Genomic DNA, 23,859 nt, shown 5'->3' with positions numbered 1-23,859 from the left:
GTTCCTCATTTAGGGCATAAAGAGAGATAATCAAAACTCTGGCAGAGAATGTGAATCGTCTGCTCCTATCTCTAGTGGTACCGAGTCATGAGGGGAATGCTGCTTTGTAGCTGGATGGTGGGAATGTGGGTGTTGGTAAGGAGTGGAGAGACGAGGCATGGAAGATCTATTTTTGTGTAAGACTGAGAGGATGATATTCGGAGTGGGACTGCTTGTCACTACAGATAAGACAGCCTCGAGTGACTAGGCTCTTTGGAAGGAGATTCTTGGTATGGAATAGGTGGCAACTGTTGAAGTGAAGGTATTGTTGGTGGTTGGTAGGTTTTATATAGATGACGGTACTGGTGTAGCTATCTTTAAAGTGGGGGTCCACATCGAGGAAGGTGGCTTGTCAGGTTGAGGAGGACCAGGTGAAGAGAATAAGAGAGAAGGTTTTGAGGTTCTGGAGGAATGTGGATAGTGTGTCTTCACCATCAATCCAGATCACAAAGATATCATCAATGAATCTGAACCAGGTGAGGGGTTTGGGATTCTGGGTGGAAAGAATGCCTCTACCTGGCCCATGAATGGGTTGGCATAGGCTGGACCATGTGGATGCCCATTACTGTACCATGGATTTGTTTGTCATGTAAAGTAATTGTGGGTGAAGATAAAGTCAGTGATGGAGCCTTTGTCAGCATGTTGTACAACATGGTTGGGAGCAGTTTTAGGTGGTGGATTGTTGTTCTTTCTGGGGGTGCAAGATTAGATTCTGTGTCGAGGGATTTGGGGAATGATGGTGTGGTGTGATTTGACTTTGAGATAGTCTGGAATATTAAAAGGGGGTCAGTTGGGGGGCTGTGGGAATGCATCACAGTTGGACAGAGGAGTGAACTTAGTCAAACAGGTTTCAGCATTGGCTTTATCTTGAGTCTGGTAGTGTTGGTGGCGAAAAAGTTTCCACTGTAGGGACCGGGAGATGGAGAGAAGGTCTTTAACAAGTCCAGCATGATTAAATTTGGTAGTGGAGCAAAAGGCTTTTGGAAAGGACTGATACTTCTCTGGGACTAAGGATTTTGGAGGAAAGGTTCATGACTGTTTTTTAGGTCTGTGTGGGTTTGGAATACTGTATTGTGGTGGGAGTGAGTTTCTGAGGTTGTGGTACATGTAGTAGGTGTGTAAGGCATGGTTTGCTGACTAAAAGGATGTGGAGGAGCTTGGGAGGTTGTTGTTGTAGAGATGGTGGATGCCCAAGGTGGGAGTAGAAGGTAAACAGATTGGAGAGTATTTGAGGTGGCATTATGCATGCTGCTCTAGTTCCTGAAGGGCAAGAGTGTCAATGTGAGAGATGGGATGCAGGAATTTGGGATTGCAGAGCAGTAGTATTTTATGGATGGAGATGAGGTATTGTAAGGAGGTTTGGGCCCGAGTTACATGGTTTTTCAGGACTAGGTTGGGGAGGGCTATGGCTTGGCAAAATTTGAACAGCTATATGTCATTGTGGTAGAAGAGGTTGCAGCTGGAAATGGGTAATTTGATGGTAAGGCCTTTTAGGGACAGGGGGGGGGGGGGGGGGGGGGGAATCCATGAGCTAAGTAACAATGCAGGAACAGTATGTGGGACTGGTTTCTGGCTAGAGTTAAGGAAACTTTTCTGTATTGGTGCAGATGGAAGGAGCAAGGATCCATGGTGGAAGATACAAAGGTGTAAAAATATGTGCAAAAAAACTCTTAAAATATTTACAGTATCTAACAATATGTGGGTAAAAATCATAAAAACGAAGGAACATACGAAGTATTGGGGAAAAAAAGATGAAACCTGAGGGAGTAGGGCTGATAGTGAAAGGTGAAAATGAACTAAATTCAGCAGGAAAACACAATGCGATCAAAGAGACAGAGACAAGAATGCGGGGTGCAGGTTGGTGCAGGTTCATGGGTGGATGTGTATAAAGAGGGGGGACAGCAGATATGAGTGGATTAGGCAAGGTTAGTATGTGCGTGCTGGAATAAGAGAAAAGAAAGGGGGGAGGGGGGGTTTGAAGGCTTAGGTTGAACAAGTTCATGTGGCAACATATGGAAAATAATATGTGAAAATACAGGAGTGAGGTAGGAGTAGTGATAACTTTGAAGTTCTAGGGTTAATTATATCAGCAGGAATAATGTGGGAAATGAGTTGCTGTACCACAATCAGCATGGTCATGTAGTTATGTGTTGTGCACTGATGAGCCACACTGTATCAAATGTCTCGTTAGTCAAATCCTGTGGGGGTTCGGAAGGTGATAGGTAAAACACAGGAAATAAGAGAAAGAAAAGTGTGGACACTGAGTAAAGAAAAGAGAATAGTAACAAAGGAAAACAACACTGGGTTGTGGGATGGAAGAGAAGTTGCTAGTCAAAATCAAACACTGGAAAATCCAGGATGGAATAACGACAGTATTATGAAAAGGATATATTGCTCCTTACCAAATAGGGATGTTGAGTAGCAGACAAGGACAAGAAGAAGACCCCCCACTCACATTTTGCTTCTCCCATCAGGTGCAGTTGCTCACAGTCCAGCCTTGGTGAACAGAGACAATGGTCATATGGGTGCAAGTTATGCTTGCGTGAATATGTGTGTGTTTTCTAGTTCAAAAGAAAGCATTTTGGCTGAATGTGAAAATGTGTAATAGTTTTTTTCATTGTGCTTGTCTGCAACTCAACATCTCCTTTATACGATGAATAGCAATCTATCATTTTCATAATATTGTCTTTATTCCATGCTGAATTTCGCATAGTTAAAACAATTTTGTGTATGTGAGATTTCAAACTTTCCCGGGGTACATACTGTTCCACAAAATTTCGGGAGAACTGCCGGATGTTTGTAACTTACTGCCACAATATTTCGGCGCAGAGTCTTCTGGCCATCTTCAGATGATACTGACGAAAACTCCCTGAGCTCGGTATTTAAGGCCTCCCCAGTACATGTGTGGTGGATTCACTTGGCATTTTGTGTGCGCTACTTGAGTGCATTCGATTCTGCTGCGCTGTGCACCCTCCATGGTGAAAACTTGTTGCATCGATATTAATTCAATTGTCTTCTTGCGGTTTCATCACAGGCGTACTTGCCTTCTTCAGCCTTGTAAGTCCGCCATCGCTGAACACTGTATTTCCACTGGTCATGTCATGAATTATTGTTGTTGTTGTTGTGGTCTTCAGTCCTGAGACTGGTTTGATGCAGCTCTCCATGCTACTCTATCCTGTGCAAGCTTTTTCATCTCCCAGTACTTACTGCAACCTACATCCTTCTGAATCTGCTTAGTGTATTCATCTCTTGGTCTCCCCCTACGATTTTTACCCTCCACGCTGCCCTCCAATACTAAATTGGTGATCCCTTGATGCCTCAGAACATGTCCTACCAACCGATCCCTTCTTCTGGTCAAGTTGTGCCACAAACTTCTCTTCTCCCCAATCCTATTCAATACTTCCTCATTAGTTATGTGATCTACCCATCTAATCTTCAGCATTCTTCTGTAGCACCACATTTCGAAAGCTTCTATTCTCTTCTTGTCCAAACTATTTATCGTCCATGTTTCACTTCCATACATGGCTACACTCCATACGAATACTTTCAGAAATGACTTCCTGACACTTAAATCAATACTGGATGTTAACAAATTTCTCTTCTTCAGAAACGCTTTCCTCGCCATTGCCAGCCTACATTTTATATCCTCTCTACTTCGACCATCATCAGTTATTTTGCTCCCCAAATAGCAAAACTCCTTTACTACTTTAAGTGCCTCATTTCCTAATCTAATTCCCTCAGCATCACCCGACTTAAATAGACTACATTCCATTATCCTTGTTTTGCTTTTGTTGATGTTCATCTTATATCCTCCTTTCAAGACACTGTTCATTCCATTCAACTGCTCTTCCAAGTCCTTTGCTGTCTCTGACAGAATTACAATGTCATCGGCGAACCTCAAAGTTTTTATTTCTTCTCCATGAATTTTAATACCCACTCCGAATTTTTCTTTTGTTTCCTTTACTGCTTGCTCAATATACAGATTGAACAACATCGGGGACAGGCTACAACCCTGTCTTACTCCCTTCCCAACCACTGCTTCCCTTTCATGTCCCTCGACTCTTATAACTGCCATCATGAATTATAGTGAGACAAAAATTGTGTCCCATACGTCTAACTTTTGAACTTCAATTATTAATGAATCCATGGAAATATAGCTGTACGACAATGAGTCTCTTATTAATCGTGACGGCGGTTTCCAATTGAATTTGGCATGGAATACAATCGTCGAAAAACTTTGTGTCCTCCATAGCTGATGTAGTTCTGTGCTGGAACCATGGGAAGACAATCGAATTGGTATCGATGCGGCGAGTTTTCACCACAGAGGGTGCGCGGCGCAGCAGAATCGAACATGCTCAAGTAGCGCAAGCGCAATGCCAAATGACTCCACCATGCATGTGCTGATGTGTCCTTAAATACCAGAGCTCAGCGAGTTTTCGCCAGTATCACCTGAAAATGGCTAGAAGACTCTGCGTTAAAATATTGTGGCACGAAGTTACAAACATCTGGCAGTTCTCCTGAAATTTTGTGTATGACTCATAAATTACCCCACACACTGTGTGCACATGAACAGATATAGTTTATTTGCTGGGGTGAGGGGTGAATTCCAATGCCAGTTATACATCTGAATATGCAGTATGGTGTTTGTATTTATCTCAGACTAAAATCTTGCTTCAAATTGAAATAGTGCCATTTTTAACCAAAACTTTTGGATGAAATCTTGTGCTGTTAAAGTTTTCATTAATTTCTTGTTAATGGAAATGGTTTTGTTCATCTTTACCAAATTTATCATTCCAGATGCAGGTCGTGGAGTTCCAGAGGTTATTATTCTTGACCCTGCAGGTGCTAAAAACTCTGTGCCTGTAAAGGTTAGACAGATTTCACCAGATCTTTGGAGGTGTGAATATGTTTCATCTGCAGTTGGTCTGCATTCTGTGAATGTGTTCTTTGCTGGGAAGCCGATTCCGAACAGTCCATTTGGTGTAAGAGTTTCACCAGGTATGAGTGATGGTTTAGAATTGTTTTAAGATAAACAATTTATTAATAAACTTAAAGTGAGCTTCTGTGATTCTTGTTTACATACTCATTTTATTTGTTTTTTTCCCAGTTTCTGATGCGAAGAAAGTAAGGGCATCTGGACGTGGACTGCAGCCTTCAGGTGTAAGAGTGGGGGATGATGCAACATTCAAGATCTATACAGAAGGTGCTGGGGAAGGAACACCTGCAGTTCGAATAATAGGACCAGGTACTTCCATATGTTTTCTTTGAGTTACCTGAACAAATTTTTTGATCATGACCACTGATTAATTTATGTTTAACAATTTCCCTGTAGAATAAAAAAATATTTTTTCAACATTGTAAATCATTTATAGTGCCCTCATAAACTTCAAGCTATTTGAAATTAATTTTCATCTCTGAGCAATAACAAACAACAGCCAGATGATATTCCTGAAGCAATCATCAGTCAAGAATTATTGTTCCTTTTATATTGCTATGTTGATGCAGATCAAAATTGTCAGTCTTATTACAGATAAACAGACTTTATTTATATTAAAGAAAAGGTATTTATAGTGGAAAGAGGGGGAAAAAAGAACAGATTCCTTTTGGTTTAATGCTGTTTTGCTCTCTTAAAATGCTGAAAAATACTAAAAGTCAACATTCTTGGTTGACCTGTAAACTTCATTTCACATAATCATTCATCTTGTGTTTCATCACTTCTATTATTCGTGTGTTCATCTGATATCCGTGATTGAAGTAGAGTTGGTGTTGTGTGGTCTTACAAACTCTGTTATGGTAGAACTAAGCAAGAAAAATCATTATGTTGGCATTTTCCGTGGCCTTGCCAAGTCCTTTGATGGTAGAGATAATAAAATTCTACTAGGAAAACTAGAACTGTATGGTGTTATTCTATTGCATGGATGTCGCCTTATACAAACGACAAAAAGCAGAGGGACACATTAACAGTGATGTCACAGGAGTAGGAGTAAACTGGGAGTCAGGAAACATTAAATGTAGTGTCCTGTAAGGCTCGGTATGTGGCATGCTCCTGTTGTTGACCTACATAATTGATTTACCCAGTTCATTGCAGGACTCTTCAAAAACTGGTGTTTGCTAATGACTGGCTGATACTGATAAAGGGCCCAAACTCACCCACACCATACACAACCAGGAGAATAGTAGAACAGGTTTACAACTAGTTCACTGTAAACAATTTAATACGTAATCTTACAGAGACACATGTCATGCAATTTCAAATAAATAAAAATGACTTGTGATGATCAGATGTAGAAATTAGATGAGGCTCCGTGTGTGAATTTTCTAGGCATCCAGATGGATAATATTTGGAGGAGGCACCGGCACCTGGATAAGTTAATCAAAAAGATTGTTCTGCCTGCTTTGCACTTAGAAATATCTTTGTTTTGACATACAGACAGGACTGCTAGCATAATTTCACTCATTACTGTTGTGACAAAACCCCTTGGAGCAATGCAGCTAAGGTGAAAAAGTATTGATTCTACAGAAGTTTGCACTGGACGTACATTAGAGAGGATGGTGCTTCAAAGTTTTCCACCAAATCACTTAAGGTAAATGTCAGACTGGTTCCTGTGAAAGGACATGGCTGTATTCCCTTCCCCATTCTCATCCAATATGAATTTGTTCTGTGTAATGATGTCATGATTGATGAGACATTAAATCCAGATCTTTTTCCATCAACCCTTCCTTCCACCTGTTAATGTATAGCTTGACTAATTCCACAGCCTTTGAGGCTCTTTCATTAGGGAATTAGTGAAACACATTGAATGAATGAATGAATGAACGAATGTAATAAGAGTAAAAATCAGCAGTCAGAATGAAGACACCATGTGTGTGATGTATGCAAATTTCTCCTTCTTTGTCTTATTATTGCATTTTACTTTTCTTTCATTGTGGCAGCAATGTGGATGTGAAAGTGGTGAAATTAGTGCCTGTTCATAATTATATAATTAAAACCAATAATAAACATTAATAGTAAGTGAATAGCTTCTTTGAACCTTCTCTATACCTCTTCTATTATTCCAACATAGTAATATTCCCTAACAGACAATATTTCAGAATTGCTTGATAAAGGGTTTCTAAGCTACCTCATTTTTGGGTGAATTATGCTCCCTAGGATTCTTGCAGTGTATCTGTATAGCATCTGCTTCCTTTAACTAAATTTATGTGGTTATTCCACTGTAAATCACAGGTCTTTTCATATGTTTACAACATTTTACAGCAGTCAAAATAAATGTTGCATTGTGTTTCATTGTTGAGTGCTGGACATAATAGGAAACAAAACTCATTTACTAGATAAACACAAATAAAAAGAAACCTTGCAAAAAATTCCACTACAAGCACTAAAATTCATTCTCACTGTTGCCTTGAATACACATTGTTTATGAAAAAGTTGGCCATCCTCGTAGTTGGAGACACTTTCGGATATAGTTAGGCATACTACTTACCAGTTTGTCCAGGTAAGCCTGTGAGATATTGGCCCATTCTTCCATAGTGGCCTCTGGTGGGACAGGATGATTGCTAACTGATCATTTTAGCATGGCATGTGCATGGCATGGCGGTGTAGTTGAGATCTGGAAAATATTGAAGTAATTCCATCCAGCAAATTCTATGCTCCATTGGGAAGATGTTCACAAGATTGTGATAATAGGGGCATACATTGTCATCCATCAGCATGAATCCTGCTCCAATATGTTCACCAAATGAAGCCACAGTGCATGTGAGGATGCCATCCTGATAATTCACACCAGTCATCCTGCCACGTATTTACACAAGGGGTGTTTTTCTGCCATATGAGATTTCACCCCAAAACATGGCTGAACTGCCCTGATAAGGATGATGGTGTATGGTACTATTAGAGTGTAAATGTTGTACTCATTGCCTCCACACATATCAGTATTGTCAGTGTAGATACTGATAAGATGCTTATCAGACAGAACATTGTTCCGCTGGTGCCTATTCCACAAATTGGTTTCATGCGCATGCAGCATGAGCCCCTCTACAAACTCAGTTTAGAGGAGCCTTGAGAGGAACATTTATTTATGTTAAGTCAGCCTCCTCTGTTTGTACTAACTGCAGGTAATCTTTCTGCATTTTGTAAGGATGTAAATTCCCTGTGAACGGTCAGAGTGCTAAATGTTGTCTTTCCTATCTATACAGGATGAATCACTTAAAACTTGCATCACAAATGTTACAGAAGTGGAAAGTGCTGTTGATGTGCAGTTTTAACAGAATGGATTGGTAGTCAGGGGCTTGTGTTGTTAACCAATAAACAGATTGTAGTAATACTTAAAAAGTGTATTTTTTGTGGAAGCATACACTTTTTAAATAGAACAATGCCTGTTGACATTAAGAAACTAAAATTAGGATAAACTAGAATATCAGTAGTGTTTGTTGCAGAATTCTAGTGCAAGTACTTTTAGAGATATTATATTTTTAAAAGTTTCTGCACCAACACTTGTTTGTGTCATTCAACATATGTAGTTGCTAGGTTTGATGTTATCACATTTGCTCACTATGTGATCATGGGTTCATTGAGTGCACTGTGACTTGCTGGTCGTTTAGTGTGTGAAAGTCCAAGCAGTTTATCGTGAGTGGATGATGGGAGTTACCAGTGCAGAAAAAGCAGAGTTGCTCATGGTATATGGAGAGCGTAGAAAAAATGCAGCTCATTCTTGTATGGTGTGTACAGCAAGGTATCCCAATAGATTTCAACAATCTCGGCTATTATTTATCAACCTCTTCAACCAGTTATGTGAAAGTGATAGTGTAACACCTAGACAACATTACAGAAGGAAACAAGTGATGACAGAAGAGGGGAAAATTAATGTTCCCTCTGCTGTTGCAGTTGATCTGCCCATTAGCTCCAATGCAATCACACAAGGAAGTGGCAAGAGCTGTCCAAGTGTACTATGTATTCTCCAATGACATAGATTCCATCCCTATTACATCTCTCTCCAGTAAGAGCTGCATGGAAATGATTGAGAATCATCTTACCTTCTGTACTTGGGCATTAAGCCAGGATACTCCAGATGTATCATGTATCTTGTTTAGTGATTAAGCCACATTTACCAATCATGGCCAGGTAAACTGCCGAAATGTGCACCATTGATCCGTTGACAATCCCTGTTGGCTTTGTCAGGTGGAACATCTACGTCCGTGGAGTGTAAACATGTGGCGTGGGATAGTGAACCATCAACTCCTGGGCCTGTTTTTCATGGATGAAACACTGAATGCAGTTTATCAGACCATCTTCCATGGATACTAGAAGAAATTCCTCTGCAGACTGGGAGGAACCTGTGGCATCAACATGATGGCTGTCCAGCCTGTAGTGCATGAAGTACTACAGCATGTCTTCACAGATTGTTTCCAGATCTTTGGATTGGACGCAAATGACCTCTACCTTGGCCGGCCTGTTCCCCAAATTTGACACCTGTTTACTTTTTTTCTGTGGGGAAAGCTCAAAGACACTCCCAATGATACGCATTGACATGTTACTGCATTCTGCTTGGACATCTTAGCTGAAATGCTAGCATGTGTGCAACAGTCATTCCATACCAGACTGGAAGGGCGTATTGCTGCTACTGGTGATTATTTTGACTGACACTTACACACACACACACACACACACACACACACACACACACACACACACACACACACACACACACACATTGTGTGCAAATGCAACTTGCACACACTTGACCACAGTATCTGGCTGCCAAGGCCAGAAGAGGGGCACCAGTTCATTCTTGTATTTGATACAGTATCTAACTGGTACATCATCAGGTGAAGCAGCCATTTCCATACCTAGTATCTCCAGTTGAAGAAAGGAGAAGTAAACCAAATAAAATAGATCCACATTTAACTAAATTTTAAGACACCAAAAAAATAGCCAAATTGGTGTAATGAAGTTTAAATTAATGAAGTTTTATGTATAAATATCACCATTGGGTGCACTTTTTCTCTTGTCGTGAGTGTGCTCTATTTTCATGACCTCTAACAAAAAAATAAAAATAAGAATACTGTGTATTTATAACAGTATTTCTGGCCTTTGTTATATGAAAGTATGTGTACGTATTGTCAGATGCCTGTCGTCATGTTTCTTTCATACAATACAGATATGTATATATTTGGAACACTATTGTACCCATTTAATTAGTACATCATATAATGCAATAAATGATAATCTTAAGAAACACTTTAATATAGTGTTCTGTAACACACCAAGTTTTAATCGGAACACTTGTTTTAGTTTATAACAATTCTTACCCCTGACACATGTTATTTCAGTACATTAATCTGAAAAAATCATTAATTGTCATCAGACTGTTGGATATAATATTATCGCACACACTGAAGATATCACATCCAGAGCACCTGAAATGGCAACAATCTCTCGAGAACAGCAATTTTATTTTGGGGTGGTGGTGTCATATCTTAGTGTTCCTCCACAGACAACAAAGCATTAGCATTTCCTTCTGCATCAGCAGAATTGATGACTGGTTCTTCAGCGGCACAGATGATGATGTCTGCCTGTGTCCATCCTTCCATATTGGTGGCACTAGAGGGCACCAACTAGGTGCAAGCCTGTAAAAGAGCAGCATCAGAATCCAAGTTGTATCTGTCTTATAAGTTCAGATGTAGAATCATATGTTCCCTCTTCATTTTCAGTGGTGATATCAGTTGCTGTCCAGATGTTCTTAAAAGTTAGATATAGTATCTGTTGTAACTTCATCCCAAGCAGCAGACATGTTGCAGGTAGCTTGCAGTATGTTCCAATGTAGTCTTGCAGTTCGACTGAACTGATGCCAGTCTTCATAAGTTGGCGTCTGTAATTATACTTCATTGAGGTGATTATTCCTTGATCCAGTGGCTGCAGACAGCTCATGTTGTCAACTAGTTAGAAGACATCTTTTATGTTCAGAAGTTCTAGGTCATCGAACTGATGTGTCAAGCAGTGGTCCAAACTTAGCCAAATAATTATCTCCTTCACAGCCATTTGCTGTTGAACCTCAAAGAGCCAACTACAGAAGAGAGGTTTGGTCATCCAAGCTTTGTTATTCTTGTAGTGGCATGGCAGACTAAATAGAATGATATTTTTAAAACAATGTGGATTGTTTTATTTTCCAGTTGGTAATGGTTTGAGATTTTTAGAACCATCTGAATTAAAACACAACAGTTCCAACAATCTCTCCTTGCTGCGTTTTCCTGACATTTTTTGCCCTTAAGATATAGTGTTGTTGCAGGCATCAAGTTAAAGAAAATGCAAACTTCATCCATAGTAAACATATCTCTTTGGTTTTTTAAATTTATTTATTTATCCATCCTTAAACAATATAAATTGCTTGGATATCACCAGTGAATGTTCAAATTATGGAATGAAGTCTAAATATTTTCTTAACACATGGCATTTACATTCTTTAATAAGCATAGATATTTTGATGTAGAACTAACAGACATAAATACAAAGACCTGCCTACATATTGCATACATGAAAAAGGATAGTTTATATTGTTTAAATAAATATGCTAGGTGTGTTGATGTGGAACTAGCAGACATAAATACATAATATGTGAATGGAAAAAAATGCTAGGTGTTCCCAACAATTCTTTGGTTTTCATTGAAGATATTCGTCCAAAGTGATAATGATTACAGAGTAACACTATTTACATTGTGTTATCATAAGTGCAGATGAGCCATAACAAGGAACAGTTATATCTCTGAATAGTCACATAAGTCAGTTGAAAGTAATATTTTAACACATGCAGTAAAATACATTACAAAAATTGTTTTAGATTACTATTCATAAATTCTTCCACTGAATAGAAGCAGTGCTTCTGTAGGATTGACTTTATTTTGGATCTGAATCCTTTCTGGCAAGACCTGACATTTTCAGGTAGCTTCTTGTACAGTACTACTTCCCTGTGCCTTACACTACTATGCCCTTTATGTAGCCGTTGATCAGCTATGAATATGTCATTGGAATGACAAGTATTATGATAGTGAACATCTCTATTTTTTGTAAGTATATGGAGATTTTCATGAATAAAACACACTGTTTCATGAATATAGATACAAGGTACTGGCAAAATACTGAGCTCCTTAAAGAGATGTTTAGTGGTGAAAGACAGGGGTACTTGTTTCATTGTCTTAATTATTCACTTCTGCATAATAAATACATTCTTATGGGAGAAGCCCCAAAAGGAAATGCAGTATGTAATTATTGAGTGTACTAATGCAAAGTAGGCACATTTTAGTGTTTTGATATCACAGATTTTACTTAAAATACTAAAAGCATAGCACAAACTGTTCATTTTACTTAATAATTTATCTTAATGTATGTCCCACTGTAGTGTGTCATCTATCCACACTCAAAGGAATTTTGTGGCTCTTTCTCGCTGTATGGGCACATTCTCAATGGAGGAAATGACTCAACCTTGTGTTATGATCATGAATAGTGTTATTCAAGCTATAATGGTAAAGATTTTTTCTGATATACATTACAGTCTGAAAAATAAACTCTCAAGGAACAGTCAGATGGTGTAGGTTTTTAAATAATACTTTGCAATGAGCCCATCTATTGTGTTTTGTCGTTATTCTTACAGCTCTATTTTGTACTCTGAAAACTGTTTGTAGATTCTGGGTACTATTTCCCCAAAAGATTATTCCGTACCTAAGGATGGCATGCACATAACCAAAGTAACCTGACCTTACACAGATGACATACTGGTGCAAGAACTCTAAGCACATAGCATACTGTGGAGACCCTCTTTGAGATAATCATGACATGTTCATTCCAATTTAGTTGGCTGTTATTGAAGTGTTGTGTTGTTTTAAATGTATGGACTTGTGCTTCTTGTTTATTCTAAATTACACGCTGTTTGTTTTCTTAATGTTGAGAGTTACTCTGTTCTCTGTAGACAATTGGTAAACATCTGCTTAGTGCTTCATTGGCTTTTTCCAATAGCAGGTGAGATGTCTTGCTGGTAATCAGTATATTACTGTCATCAGAAAAAAGTACTTTTTCTCCATGCTCCACACATTGTGGGAAATAATTAACATCAATTAATAACAATATTGAGCCCAGAACACTTCCTTGTGGGATGCCTATATTAACATACTGTGGGTCAGATAAGTGATTCACCACGTATTTGGATGTGCTATGTGACATTACTACACTCTACACTCTGCATTCTGCTATTTAGGTATGATTGGGACTATTTTTTTACCACTCCCCTGATTTCCAGAGACTCCAACTTTTGTAGAAGAATGTTGTGATCAACAGTATCGAAGGCCTATGATAGGTCTAGGAAAATTCGTTACATAACTGTCCTTGTCTAGTGATTCCAGAACAATTTTTGTAAACTGAGCAATTGCAGTTTTAGTGCTTCTGCCCGGTCTGAAGACTTGCTGTTCCTTGCAGAGAAGATTATATTTATTTAAGTAACTGATAAGTCTAATTTTCATAAAGTCTCCACTATTTTGGAAAATACTGGAAGTAAAGCAATTGGCCTGTAATTTTCTGTTTTCAACATCACCATTTTTGTGAAGAGGTATGATTTTTAGCTAGTTTCAGGGAGTCAGGGAAGCAGCCAGTCTTAAGACTGGTTAATGATGTCCATTAAAGGGGCTTTAATACTGTCTATACACTCTTTTAACACACAAACTGGGGACTTGGTCCAGTCCTGTTGAGGATTTGTTTTCTAATTGTTTTATGGTACTGCTTACTTCTCTCTCAGTAGTGGGGAGCAGAACCATTGAAGTTTTTATGTAATTTTGCACTGGAATATCAGATCTTTTTGGAAATTTGCTCTGCAGGTCTTTTGCAATACTGGTGAAGTATGAGTTTATGAAGTTGATCACTGATTGTATTGCCTGATTTCCAGTCTCATGTTTAACTGAAGTCCAAGCAGCTTTACTTTTGTTATTTGCATTTTTTATCAGTTCGTCATTAGCTGACTTCTTAGCTGCTTCAGTGGCTATATAATCAATAGTAGAGGCTGAGTGACATAAATGAGAGAGCTTGGTTTGAAATTCCCATGCTCACTCAATGAAATATTCCTTGTTTACTGGATGTGCCTCCCCACATATACTGATAGCACTGATTTTATGGCTTTTCTAAAATCATCATAGCCAGCCTTCAGAACACACAAACCTAGGAATTTTCTTTTACTGGGCCCTTTCACAAGCCTTTTCTTGAAGACTGGGGCCAGACAACAAAATTTGCTGTGGGTGCATGTGCTGAAACCACTGAAACAGCACGTCCTCCACTTCTTCATGTTCGGCTGTCCTCATGTGTATGCTGTTGCTGCTAAATGAACAACTTGCCAGACTTACCTCTGTTTTCGATCTTCGGACTGATCAATGATAGATCAGACATTGGGATCTGAAAGTGTTCTGCAGCCTGTTATTTAGACTTCTCTCCACTGTTTTGGCAGCATATGCAAGTGATTGGGGGGGGGGGGGGGGGGTCACTGTTGACAAACAGACAGAGCTCTCTGGATGGTTGTGTGTTGCACACTCTGTGCTGTCTGCTGACCAACCCCTCTCTTCCCCCACCCAATCACACCTCCCACTCCCACCTCTTCCCGCTCTTGCGTCTTATGCTGTGGAAGTGACACGTGGGCAGCAAGCAAGCTATCAGACCATTGTTGCAAAATGATTGTAGTACCTTATTGAGAAAAGTTATGGAAAATGCATAATGAGAAGACTGTAGAGCACAGCACTATGTAATACAAACTTACTCAGTTTATATGAAAAACTAGATGTGGAATACGTAATGTCGGGATCAAATTTTAGTTTGTAGTACTAACTGTCCAAAATTCAGTTCAAGCGAGCAAGTTTTTGATGTAATTTGACAGTGACTGAACAGCTAGTACAGGTTAAGAATTTTCAGAGGGTCTGCTGCTGTTGAATGTGTAAATTTTATCAATGCCAAATGTGATTGGTTATTTAGAATGTAGTGTATGCATTTATGCCGTAACCAAAAATGTTCATCTCCTTTTAGAATGGAAAAGGTTCTACATTAAGACAGAAAAAAGCAACTCTCTTTATCATACTTCCATGTTACATAAATAATATACTTATGTCAAAAAATTGAAAATGTTCCTAAATATCTTCCAGGTGGGGTTAATGAGCAAGTTAATTTGAGGAAGGTTGATGGAACAGTGTATGAAGCAGTTTACCATCCTCGGAAGGAGGGACGTTATGTAGTGATGGTGACATTTGCTGGCCAAGAGATACCGCGGTCACCTTTTGAGGTGAATGTTGGTCCGTATAAAGAGACACAGATACGAGCATATGGACCTGGTCTTGCTGGTGGTGTTGTTGGGTATCCAGCTCTCTTTACAGTTGAAACAAATGGTGAAACTGGAGCATTAGGTAGGAACATTAAGAAATATCTTCTTTCCCTTTTCTCAATTATGTTTCCATAAGAAGAAAAATTTAGCGTTATTAATTGAAATAATTTCTTTTTTAATAGCCTATAAAAACTCAACTTTAAGAAAAGTTTCTCTTGGACTGTTTATTACGTACAGTAAGGACTAAGTTCGTTGTACTAGATAATAAGAAAGTAATGTTCAACAATTAACTTTTACAGGCTTCAGTATTGAGGGCCCATCGCAGGCCAAAATTGAATGTAATGACAATGGTGATGGTTCTGCAGATGTTAAATATTATCCTACAGCACCTGGTGAATATGCTGTACATATTTTGTGTGACAATGAAGATATTCCAAAGAGTCCCTACATATCGCAGATATTGCCAAATACTGATTATTTCCCAGAAAAAGTGAGTCTTTTAGCTTAATAATGGACACTTCATAATTTGTCATATGAGAAAAGTTTGTAATTTTTGTAATATTTTAAACAGTAATTTTTATGTAAACGCCCTGAATAATGTTGAATATGCTTTCTGTAACACTGTATACCAGGGCTGAATGATCAAACTACGTTTATTTTTAAAATACAGGTTGAATGTTATGGGCCAGGGCTTGAAAAATCTGTATCAAAAGGAAAACCAGTGGATTTCACAGTGGATACAAGACGAGCAGGATCTGCACCATTAGATATACAGGTAAACAGGGGCATGACAATAAAAGGAAAAACTGAATTATTCATAGTCGGTAATTCCTCTAATTTATGTAACTAAAACCACCAGCAAAATTATTTTAGTTTCTAATTTTATTTTCTGTTTTTGTCAATCGCTAGATTGCAAGTGGAAAATTAATATCCCTATGTATTATGCTAAGTAAAGAAATGAAATAACATTAGGCTAATTTATAAAACTCGTGTTTCATCATGAGAGTTCAGAAGAGAGAGGAAAAAAAAACGAATAGTAGCAATTTTGTAGTTCCCTATCTTTCAAGAACTTTCAGTTGAACGGAATCTAAGATGGGGAATAGGGGGTAACCACTCACTTGTGCACACAGCTAAACTATCTCAGCACAGTACAAGATAGGGCTGCAGTGCTGGGACAAGTATAAAAAAAGAAAACACTTTCCTGATGTTATGAAACTTCTTAGGCCATCACCAGGTGATAGTTGAATGTTACAACCATAAATGTAATGCTGTGTGACTTACACAGATACAAAACTACGCTACATCTTAATGGAAAAACATTTTTGCTATATATCTTGCTGACAGATTCAGCAAAGAAGTGGTATGGCTATGGTATCTTGAGATACTGCATTCATACAGTTAGTTAATGGATGAAAAATACTTAGTTTTGAAGGTGCCACTGAATATGCAGGTTTCATAACAGCTTGATTTGCAATATAAGCATAAGCTCTGATCGAGGGAAAGTGTTCAGGCAGCACAAACTTGTTTAGGAAGAATGCACTGCAGTCCACAAAAAGGCATTAGAAACACAGTATCGCACTTTACAAGAGACACGTAGAAATGAGCTGACTTTGAGGGATGCTGTTCTCCTGGTAGGAGATTTTTGACAAATTTTTCTAGTTATTCTATGGCCTATAGAACTGTATGAACTTAATACCTGTATTAAGGCTCTGAGCACTATGGGACTTAACATGTACGGTCATCAGTCCCCTAGAGCTTAGAACTAATTAAACGTAACTAACCTAAGGACATCACACACATCCATGCCCGAGGCAGGATTCGAACCTGCGACCGTAGCAGTCGCGCGGCTCCGGACCGAGCGCCTAGAACCGCTAGACCACCGCGGCCGGCTGTATTAAGTCATCAACCTTATGATAACATGTAAAAAATGAATCTCGAGATGAATCTGATGGTACACAAACGAAGTGAAACAAGAGCACAACAATTTGCACTGCAATTATTATTATTTAGAAACAAAATTTTCTGTCAATCCAGCTACTAGCCTACACCTATATCCACATTTTCAGCTAGTAAGAATCATCTTTGCCTCTACGTACACAGTTCATCCTAACAATGGTCATAACTCGTCACACTTTTTGATAGCTAACCTGGAAGTGGCCATGCCACTACTTTCAGGCTGTATTTGCAAATGTATTTAATCAATTCAACAGAGTTGCAGTATGCAATATTGATGTGTACATGAAACATTTTTGAAAGAGGGTGGCCAGCCGGTGTGGCAGAGCGGTTCTAGGCGCTTCAGTCTGGATCTGCACGACCGCTACGGTCGCAGGTTTGAATCCTGCCTCGGGCATGGATGTGTGTGATGTCCTTAGAACTACTTAAACCTAACTAACCTAAGTTCTAGGGGACTGATGACCTCTGATGTTAAGTCCCATAGTGCTCAGAGCCATAAAGAGGGCAATAAGGCACAACCTGTCTGTCATCAATTATAATGTCCATTTCAGTTTCTAAATTAAACTGCAGTACTTGCTGTGGAGCCCCCTTTCTTTGGTTTCCATTTTCTGTATAACGAATAACAATTGTTGCCCGATTCTGTATCATCAATGAAGAGAAAAGGATAGTTCTTCATACATTTGGCATCTTTTGTGGATAATGTCCTCCAGTTTAAAGATCTACATGTGGGATGAATCACATTGTTTGACATTACTTTGGATCACACTGTACGCTTCTGAAGATTTGGCTGCTCTGTGGAAATTTTGTTGCCTCTTTTGATTGGTTTTTGATTTTTATCCTGGTATCCACAGCTGCCCAGAATTTCGTGAGAGTGGACTTTTTTATTTAAATAAACTCTTTATTTCATTTCACTAGCAATAAGATAATGAAATGAAATAGTGTGTAAGTAAAAAACAGCCCCATGAAGTAGTAGCAACACTTCTTTTTGCAAAGCCTTAGAGATCAACACATATGACTGTCCACTGTCATTATGAACAAGAATCATACCTTTCCGTATAGCAAGGCTATGTTGACATGCAAAGTATCAGCGCACTACAGAGTTCTTTACACTATTCAAAGAGTGAGGCCAAGATGTGCGAATGTATGTTAGCAAAATGTTCAAATCTGGATCAGCTTCTGTGGCCTGTGCAATTTTCTTAAAATTCAGCAGAAAACACTGAAGCAATTAAGAAGATGCAGCAGAAGTGTCAGTCTGTATCAGGGCCAATTGGAAGGCATGAAAGCACGTCTGCATTACCTTGTTGAGCTGCCGGGTGAAACACGATCTCATACTGGTATTGAGACAACAACAAAGCCCATTGTCGAAACTTTTGGGCGGTTCGAACAGGAACCGGTTTAGTCAAATGAAACAAGGTATACAGAGACTTGTGATCCATTACTATGTAGAATTTTCTACCAAACAAATAGTGATGGAATTTGGTGACACCATGCACAATAGCCAATGCCTCTTTCTCAATTTGTGAATTGTTACACTGAGCTTTGGACAACACTTTTGATGTGAAAGCAATAGGTCTGTCCTTATCACCAATCCTGTGCGATAACAATACATCGATTCCATAAGAGGAAGTGTCAACTTGCAATACAACTAGTTTGTCAGGATCAAAATGAACTAAACATTGTTCACTGAGCAATGCATCTTTAAGTTTTTGAAAAGCTTCTTGGCACTCATCTGTCCAAACAAAGGGGACATTCTTGCGATGCAAGCAACGCAATGGATCTGTGATGTGTGCAGCAATTGGTATGAACTGAATATAATAGTTCATGTTCCCTAAGACTGACTGCAACTTTGTGATATTGCGAGGAACTGGCAAGTCTCGTATGGCTAATAAATGTGACTGAAGAGGATGTACACCTTGACTGTTTATGATATGACCCAGATACTGCAACTCAGGTTTAACAAAATCACACTTGCCCAGTCTACACTTAAGTTCTGCATCAGACAACACATGAAACAAAACACGCTAATTTGAAATATGTTCTTCAGGTGTACAACCTGCTACAAAAGGCAACCAAGCAAAGAAATTTTCTGCAACACCCACCTGAAAACACTGATTATCAAAAACGACAAGAAACTGTTAAAGCAAAGAAAAGCCCCTGCAAAGTAAAGAAAAAGAGAGAATTAAGGCACCAGCAAAAAAAAAAAAAAAAATAAATAAATAAATAAATAAATAATGGCCGTCTGGCACTGTGTTCGGTGGATACTTGTTGCCAAATGTGGGGTCCTGCCCACTCGTCTCGTATAGGGTGCCTAAAGGATGCTGTGTTCTTGGAATGCTATACAATGATTCAAGCAAATCACATTAGGAGTTTTTATCACAAATAAGCAGATTGACAATACTTAACTTTGAATTTACAATGGTGTCGCAGGCAATGGGCAACATGTAAACAATCCGGGCTATTGGCTGATGTTGTCTAACCACCTTCTTTGCTCTTATGATCTTCATTTTTGTGCTGGCGCTTGTCGATATGCCAGAACAGGAACAGATTTTTGCAGCTAAATCACGTCAATGTGATGTCTCTGCAAGCTGCTTTATATAGCTGTTGGTGTCACTACCATTTTCCTCTTATGTTGTGCCATTCATCTTGGAACAGATATAGCTGACCCAACTGTATGCTGCCTTAGTGTAGTGTTTGTTTTGTTATATCATTAGTCAAAATGTATTATCTGAAGGTAATGGGTCATATTTCTTATGAAAATTTTTGAAATGGTATCATTTATGTGAGCTTGTCATTTTGATTGTTGTTCTTATGGGTGTCTAGTGTTTAATCACTTGTAAGATTTCCAATAATGACATAGTTATTCTGTCTTACAGTGCTTTCCTCCATTTATTGGTGGTTAAGACTTGTTTACTTTTTCACTGGCATGGTAAATGACCTTATATTTTCGTAATTCCAACATTGTGTTGGTATCAGGATCAGTAACTATATGTATTTGTAATTTATTAATTAAGGTTTCCCTCAGGGTTGTTTATAATATTTTTATTAGTGACTAGTTTTGAACATTCTTGTTAATTTTCAAATGATTACCTACATTTGTGATGTTTGACTGTAGATAATATATTTATTTTTACATCAAATCGAAATGATAAATGTTATTTGACTGTTTTAAGATTGTCTTTGTACATTCAGAATTTAATAGGCATCTTCAGTGGTTTGCACATGGAAATATAAATAAAAAATATATTTTATGAGACAGAAAGTTGCTACTCACCATATAGTGGATATGCTGAGTCACAGATAGGCACAATGAAAAAGACTCACAATTATAGCTTTTTATTGTGCCTATCTGTGACTCAGCATATCCGCTATATCATGAGTAGCAACCTTCTGTCTCATAATATATATTTTTATTTATATTTCCATGTGCAAACCACTGAAGATGCCTATTAAATTCTGAATGTACAAAGACAATCTTAAAATAGTCAAATAACATTTATCATATCGATTTGATGTAAAAAATAAATATATTATCTACAGTCAAACATCACTATATATATGTGAAAACATTCCACGTGGAAAAAATATATCTAAAAACAAAGATGATGTGACTTACCAAACGAAAGTGCCGGCAGGTCGATAGACACACAAACATACACACAAAATTCAAGCTTTCGCAACCAACCGTTGCTTCGTCAGGAAAGAGGGAATGAGAGGGAAAGATGAAAGGATGTGGGTTTTAAGGGAGAGGGTAAGGAGTCATTTCAATCCCGGGAGCGAAAAGACTTACCTTAGGGGGGGAAAAAAGGACAGGTATAAACTCGCGCGCGCGCGCCACACACACACACACACACACACACACACACACACACACACACACACACACACACACACACACATATCCATCTGCACATACACAAAGGCCCATTTACAAGTGTGTGTGTGTGTGTGTGTGTGTGTGTGTGTGTGTGTGTGTGTGTGTGTGTGTGTGTGTGTGTGTGTGGGCGCGCGCGTGCGCGTGTATACCTGTCCTTTTTTCCCCCTAAGGTAAGTCTTTCCGCTCCCGGGATTGGAATGACTCCTTACCCTCTTCCTTAAAACCCACATCCTTTCGTCTTTCCCTCTCCTTCCCTCTTTCCTGACGAAGCAACGGTTGGTTGCGAAAGCATGAATTTTGTGTGTATGTTTGTGTTTGTTTGTGTGTCTATCGACCTGCCAGCGCTTTCGTTATACTTGGACTGAACTCTTTACTAGTGTGGGTAGTTCTGTTTAGGAGCAGCTAAAGGCCTTTCATGTTGTCAGTGAGTATCACAGTGTCGTCTGTGTAAACTGTGTCACTTAAACACGTACCATTGACCTTTATTCCTTTGTTTACATTTTCCAGTGGTTTTTGAAAAATAGTTTCAGAATGTAAGTAGAATATTTATCTTACACTGACATCCATTAACATTATGTTGTCATGGAAATAGGGTCTCCTGCCTAATTGTGGGTCATTTGAGTGTGATACACTTTCTTAATATTGTTGTGTTTGCTGTCAATCCCTGAGAGTTTAAGCTGGTCAAGTCAATAAAGATAATGTTTAACAGTAGCAAATGACTTTTCACGAGCTGTACAGAGGACATTTTTGTACCAAGATCCTGGTAGAAAACAAAGCACCTTTATTTCTGAGACAACTTCTAATACCAAACATTTCTGCTGATGTTGGCCTCTTCTGCGCAGGTGGCTATTAAGAAAAATGTTCTCGGAAATGCTTTCAGATTCTTTCTCATTATATGGATTAATTTTCAGTCACTGCAGCATTTATGATTCGGCATCTTTTTCAAGTTTATAAAGGAAGTGTGTTCTTGGTATTGTAAATACAGCTGGAAAAACTTCAGTAGGATGTGCTCATGTCATCTGGTGCAATTACTCTTCAAGATTTGTCTTTGTGCACACATTAATTCCTTTCAGCAATGATTGGTATTTGTTGGTTGTCATTAAAGAGGTCTTACAGAGTATTTAGTAAAAACTTTCATTTTTGCTGCCTACTTGCTTCAAGAATTTTGCCACTTCCAACAAGTTGTGCTGTGGCATGTTTATGAGAAATGTCTTATAATTTGCTTAACATTTAGTGCAGATTGAAACAATCGTATAATTGTGCAGGCTGATGCGGCCAGAGTCAGTTAGCATGAAACTTTTCTGGGCATGTTATCAAATCATATTGTAAAGTGATACATATTCACAATATGTTGCACTACCATACCCAGAAACTTGTATGTTAAAAGTTGTTTTTCCTCTTATGCTTCTTTTGCTTCTCTTTTTTTCTGGTGATTTTTTTTTTTGAAGGTTATCATAGGCTGTTTTATTATTTTTATTTAGTTTTTGTTTAATTAAATATGTAATGTCACTGACAATCCACTATTTTCTCTTCTCATTGACTTGAAAACGTAGCTGATTCACTCTTGTTTCTAAGATTATGAACAGATGGATAGATGGATTGTTATTACTATTATTCTTATTTTTGTCACAGGTTTTCTTCTGGCTACACCATCCTTTTCCTCGGTTTCTTTTTATTTAGACAACTTTTCTATAATACTTGTTTTGGTTATTTAAAAACTTACACTTGATTAAAATAAAATAGTGAAATCTCTCATGTCTTTAAAGGGGTAAATGTGATCCCATTTTAAAATTAACTCTCACTATTATTGTTACGGGGGTATTGTGACCAATACCAAGTGTAGTGGCACCGTGGTAAACCACTGGACTTTTCTTTGGGATGATGGCAGTTCAAATCCCTGTCTAATCATCCAGGTTTACATTTTCTGCAGTTTCCCTGAACTGCTTAAGGTTAATGTGGTGCGGTTCCTTGGAAAAGGAAACAGCTGAGTTTCTTCCTCATTCATCCCAAATTCAAGCTTGTGCCTTCTCTAATGACCATGTCAGTGATGGAATGTTAAACCTTATTCTTCCTGTCTTCTTTCCTTCCTCTTTCCTACCCATCCAACATCCACCACCACCACCACCACCACCACCACCTCCTCCTCCTCCTCCTCCTCCTCCTCCTCTTACGGACAGATTCCTCTTGTGTGTTAAATGAAAACTTTCACACTGGCAGATACATTATTCCTGTGGTGTTATAAGTCAATTTTTATTTCATTTCAGTAAGTAAATAACCCATGAATTTATTGGTGTCATTTGCACATATTTTTAGTATTTTTTAAAACTTAACGTTGTTACAAATGAGAGAAGTCTTACTTCCAAACTAAGGACATCTTGATACAGCTTCTTAATATTGAGTTCGTTTTGTTTTCCCAATATAATTCAAAGAACTGTTTGTAAGGCCCCTAAATCACAATAATTGTTACATTCTGCACACTTTATAGTTGATATCACAGAAATTCTTTTTGTGAATACCTTGTATCATGTTTGTTGCATGGTTTGTACTAAATTAAGAAAAATATTTTGCCAAACATTTTTCGATTATTCTAAAATGCAAGATGTATTTCCTAACTTTGAATGAGGCTGATTATTCCAGTCTTTCATACATTATTTTTGA

At 38.3% G+C, this 23,859-nt stretch overlaps 1 protein-coding gene across 4 annotated transcripts in view; it reads left to right on the top strand.

Annotated features, from left to right (window-relative positions):
* LOC126471109 (filamin-A) overlaps nt 1-23,859 on the top strand; it is a 531,904-nt gene that overhangs the window by 268,488 nt on the left and 239,557 nt on the right. For all 4 annotated transcript variants that reach the window (XM_050099189.1, XM_050099187.1, XM_050099188.1 and 1 more), the window contains 5 exons: nt 4,837-5,037; nt 5,147-5,284; nt 15,199-15,456; nt 15,674-15,864; nt 16,045-16,149. In XM_050099189.1, coding sequence (XP_049955146.1) covers nt 4,837-5,037; nt 5,147-5,284; nt 15,199-15,456; nt 15,674-15,864; nt 16,045-16,149 — 893 coding nt within the window. The remainder of the gene's footprint in view (nt 1-4,836; nt 5,038-5,146; nt 5,285-15,198; nt 15,457-15,673; nt 15,865-16,044; nt 16,150-23,859) is intronic.

The sequence above is a fragment of the Schistocerca serialis genome, chromosome 3, assembly GCF_023864345.2.
Source record: "Schistocerca serialis cubense isolate TAMUIC-IGC-003099 chromosome 3, iqSchSeri2.2, whole genome shotgun sequence".
NCBI classification, from domain to species: Eukaryota; Metazoa; Arthropoda; class Insecta; order Orthoptera; family Acrididae; genus Schistocerca; species Schistocerca serialis.
Note: the sequence above shows the minus strand (reverse complement) of the source record. Positions and strands in the feature narration are given on the sequence as shown.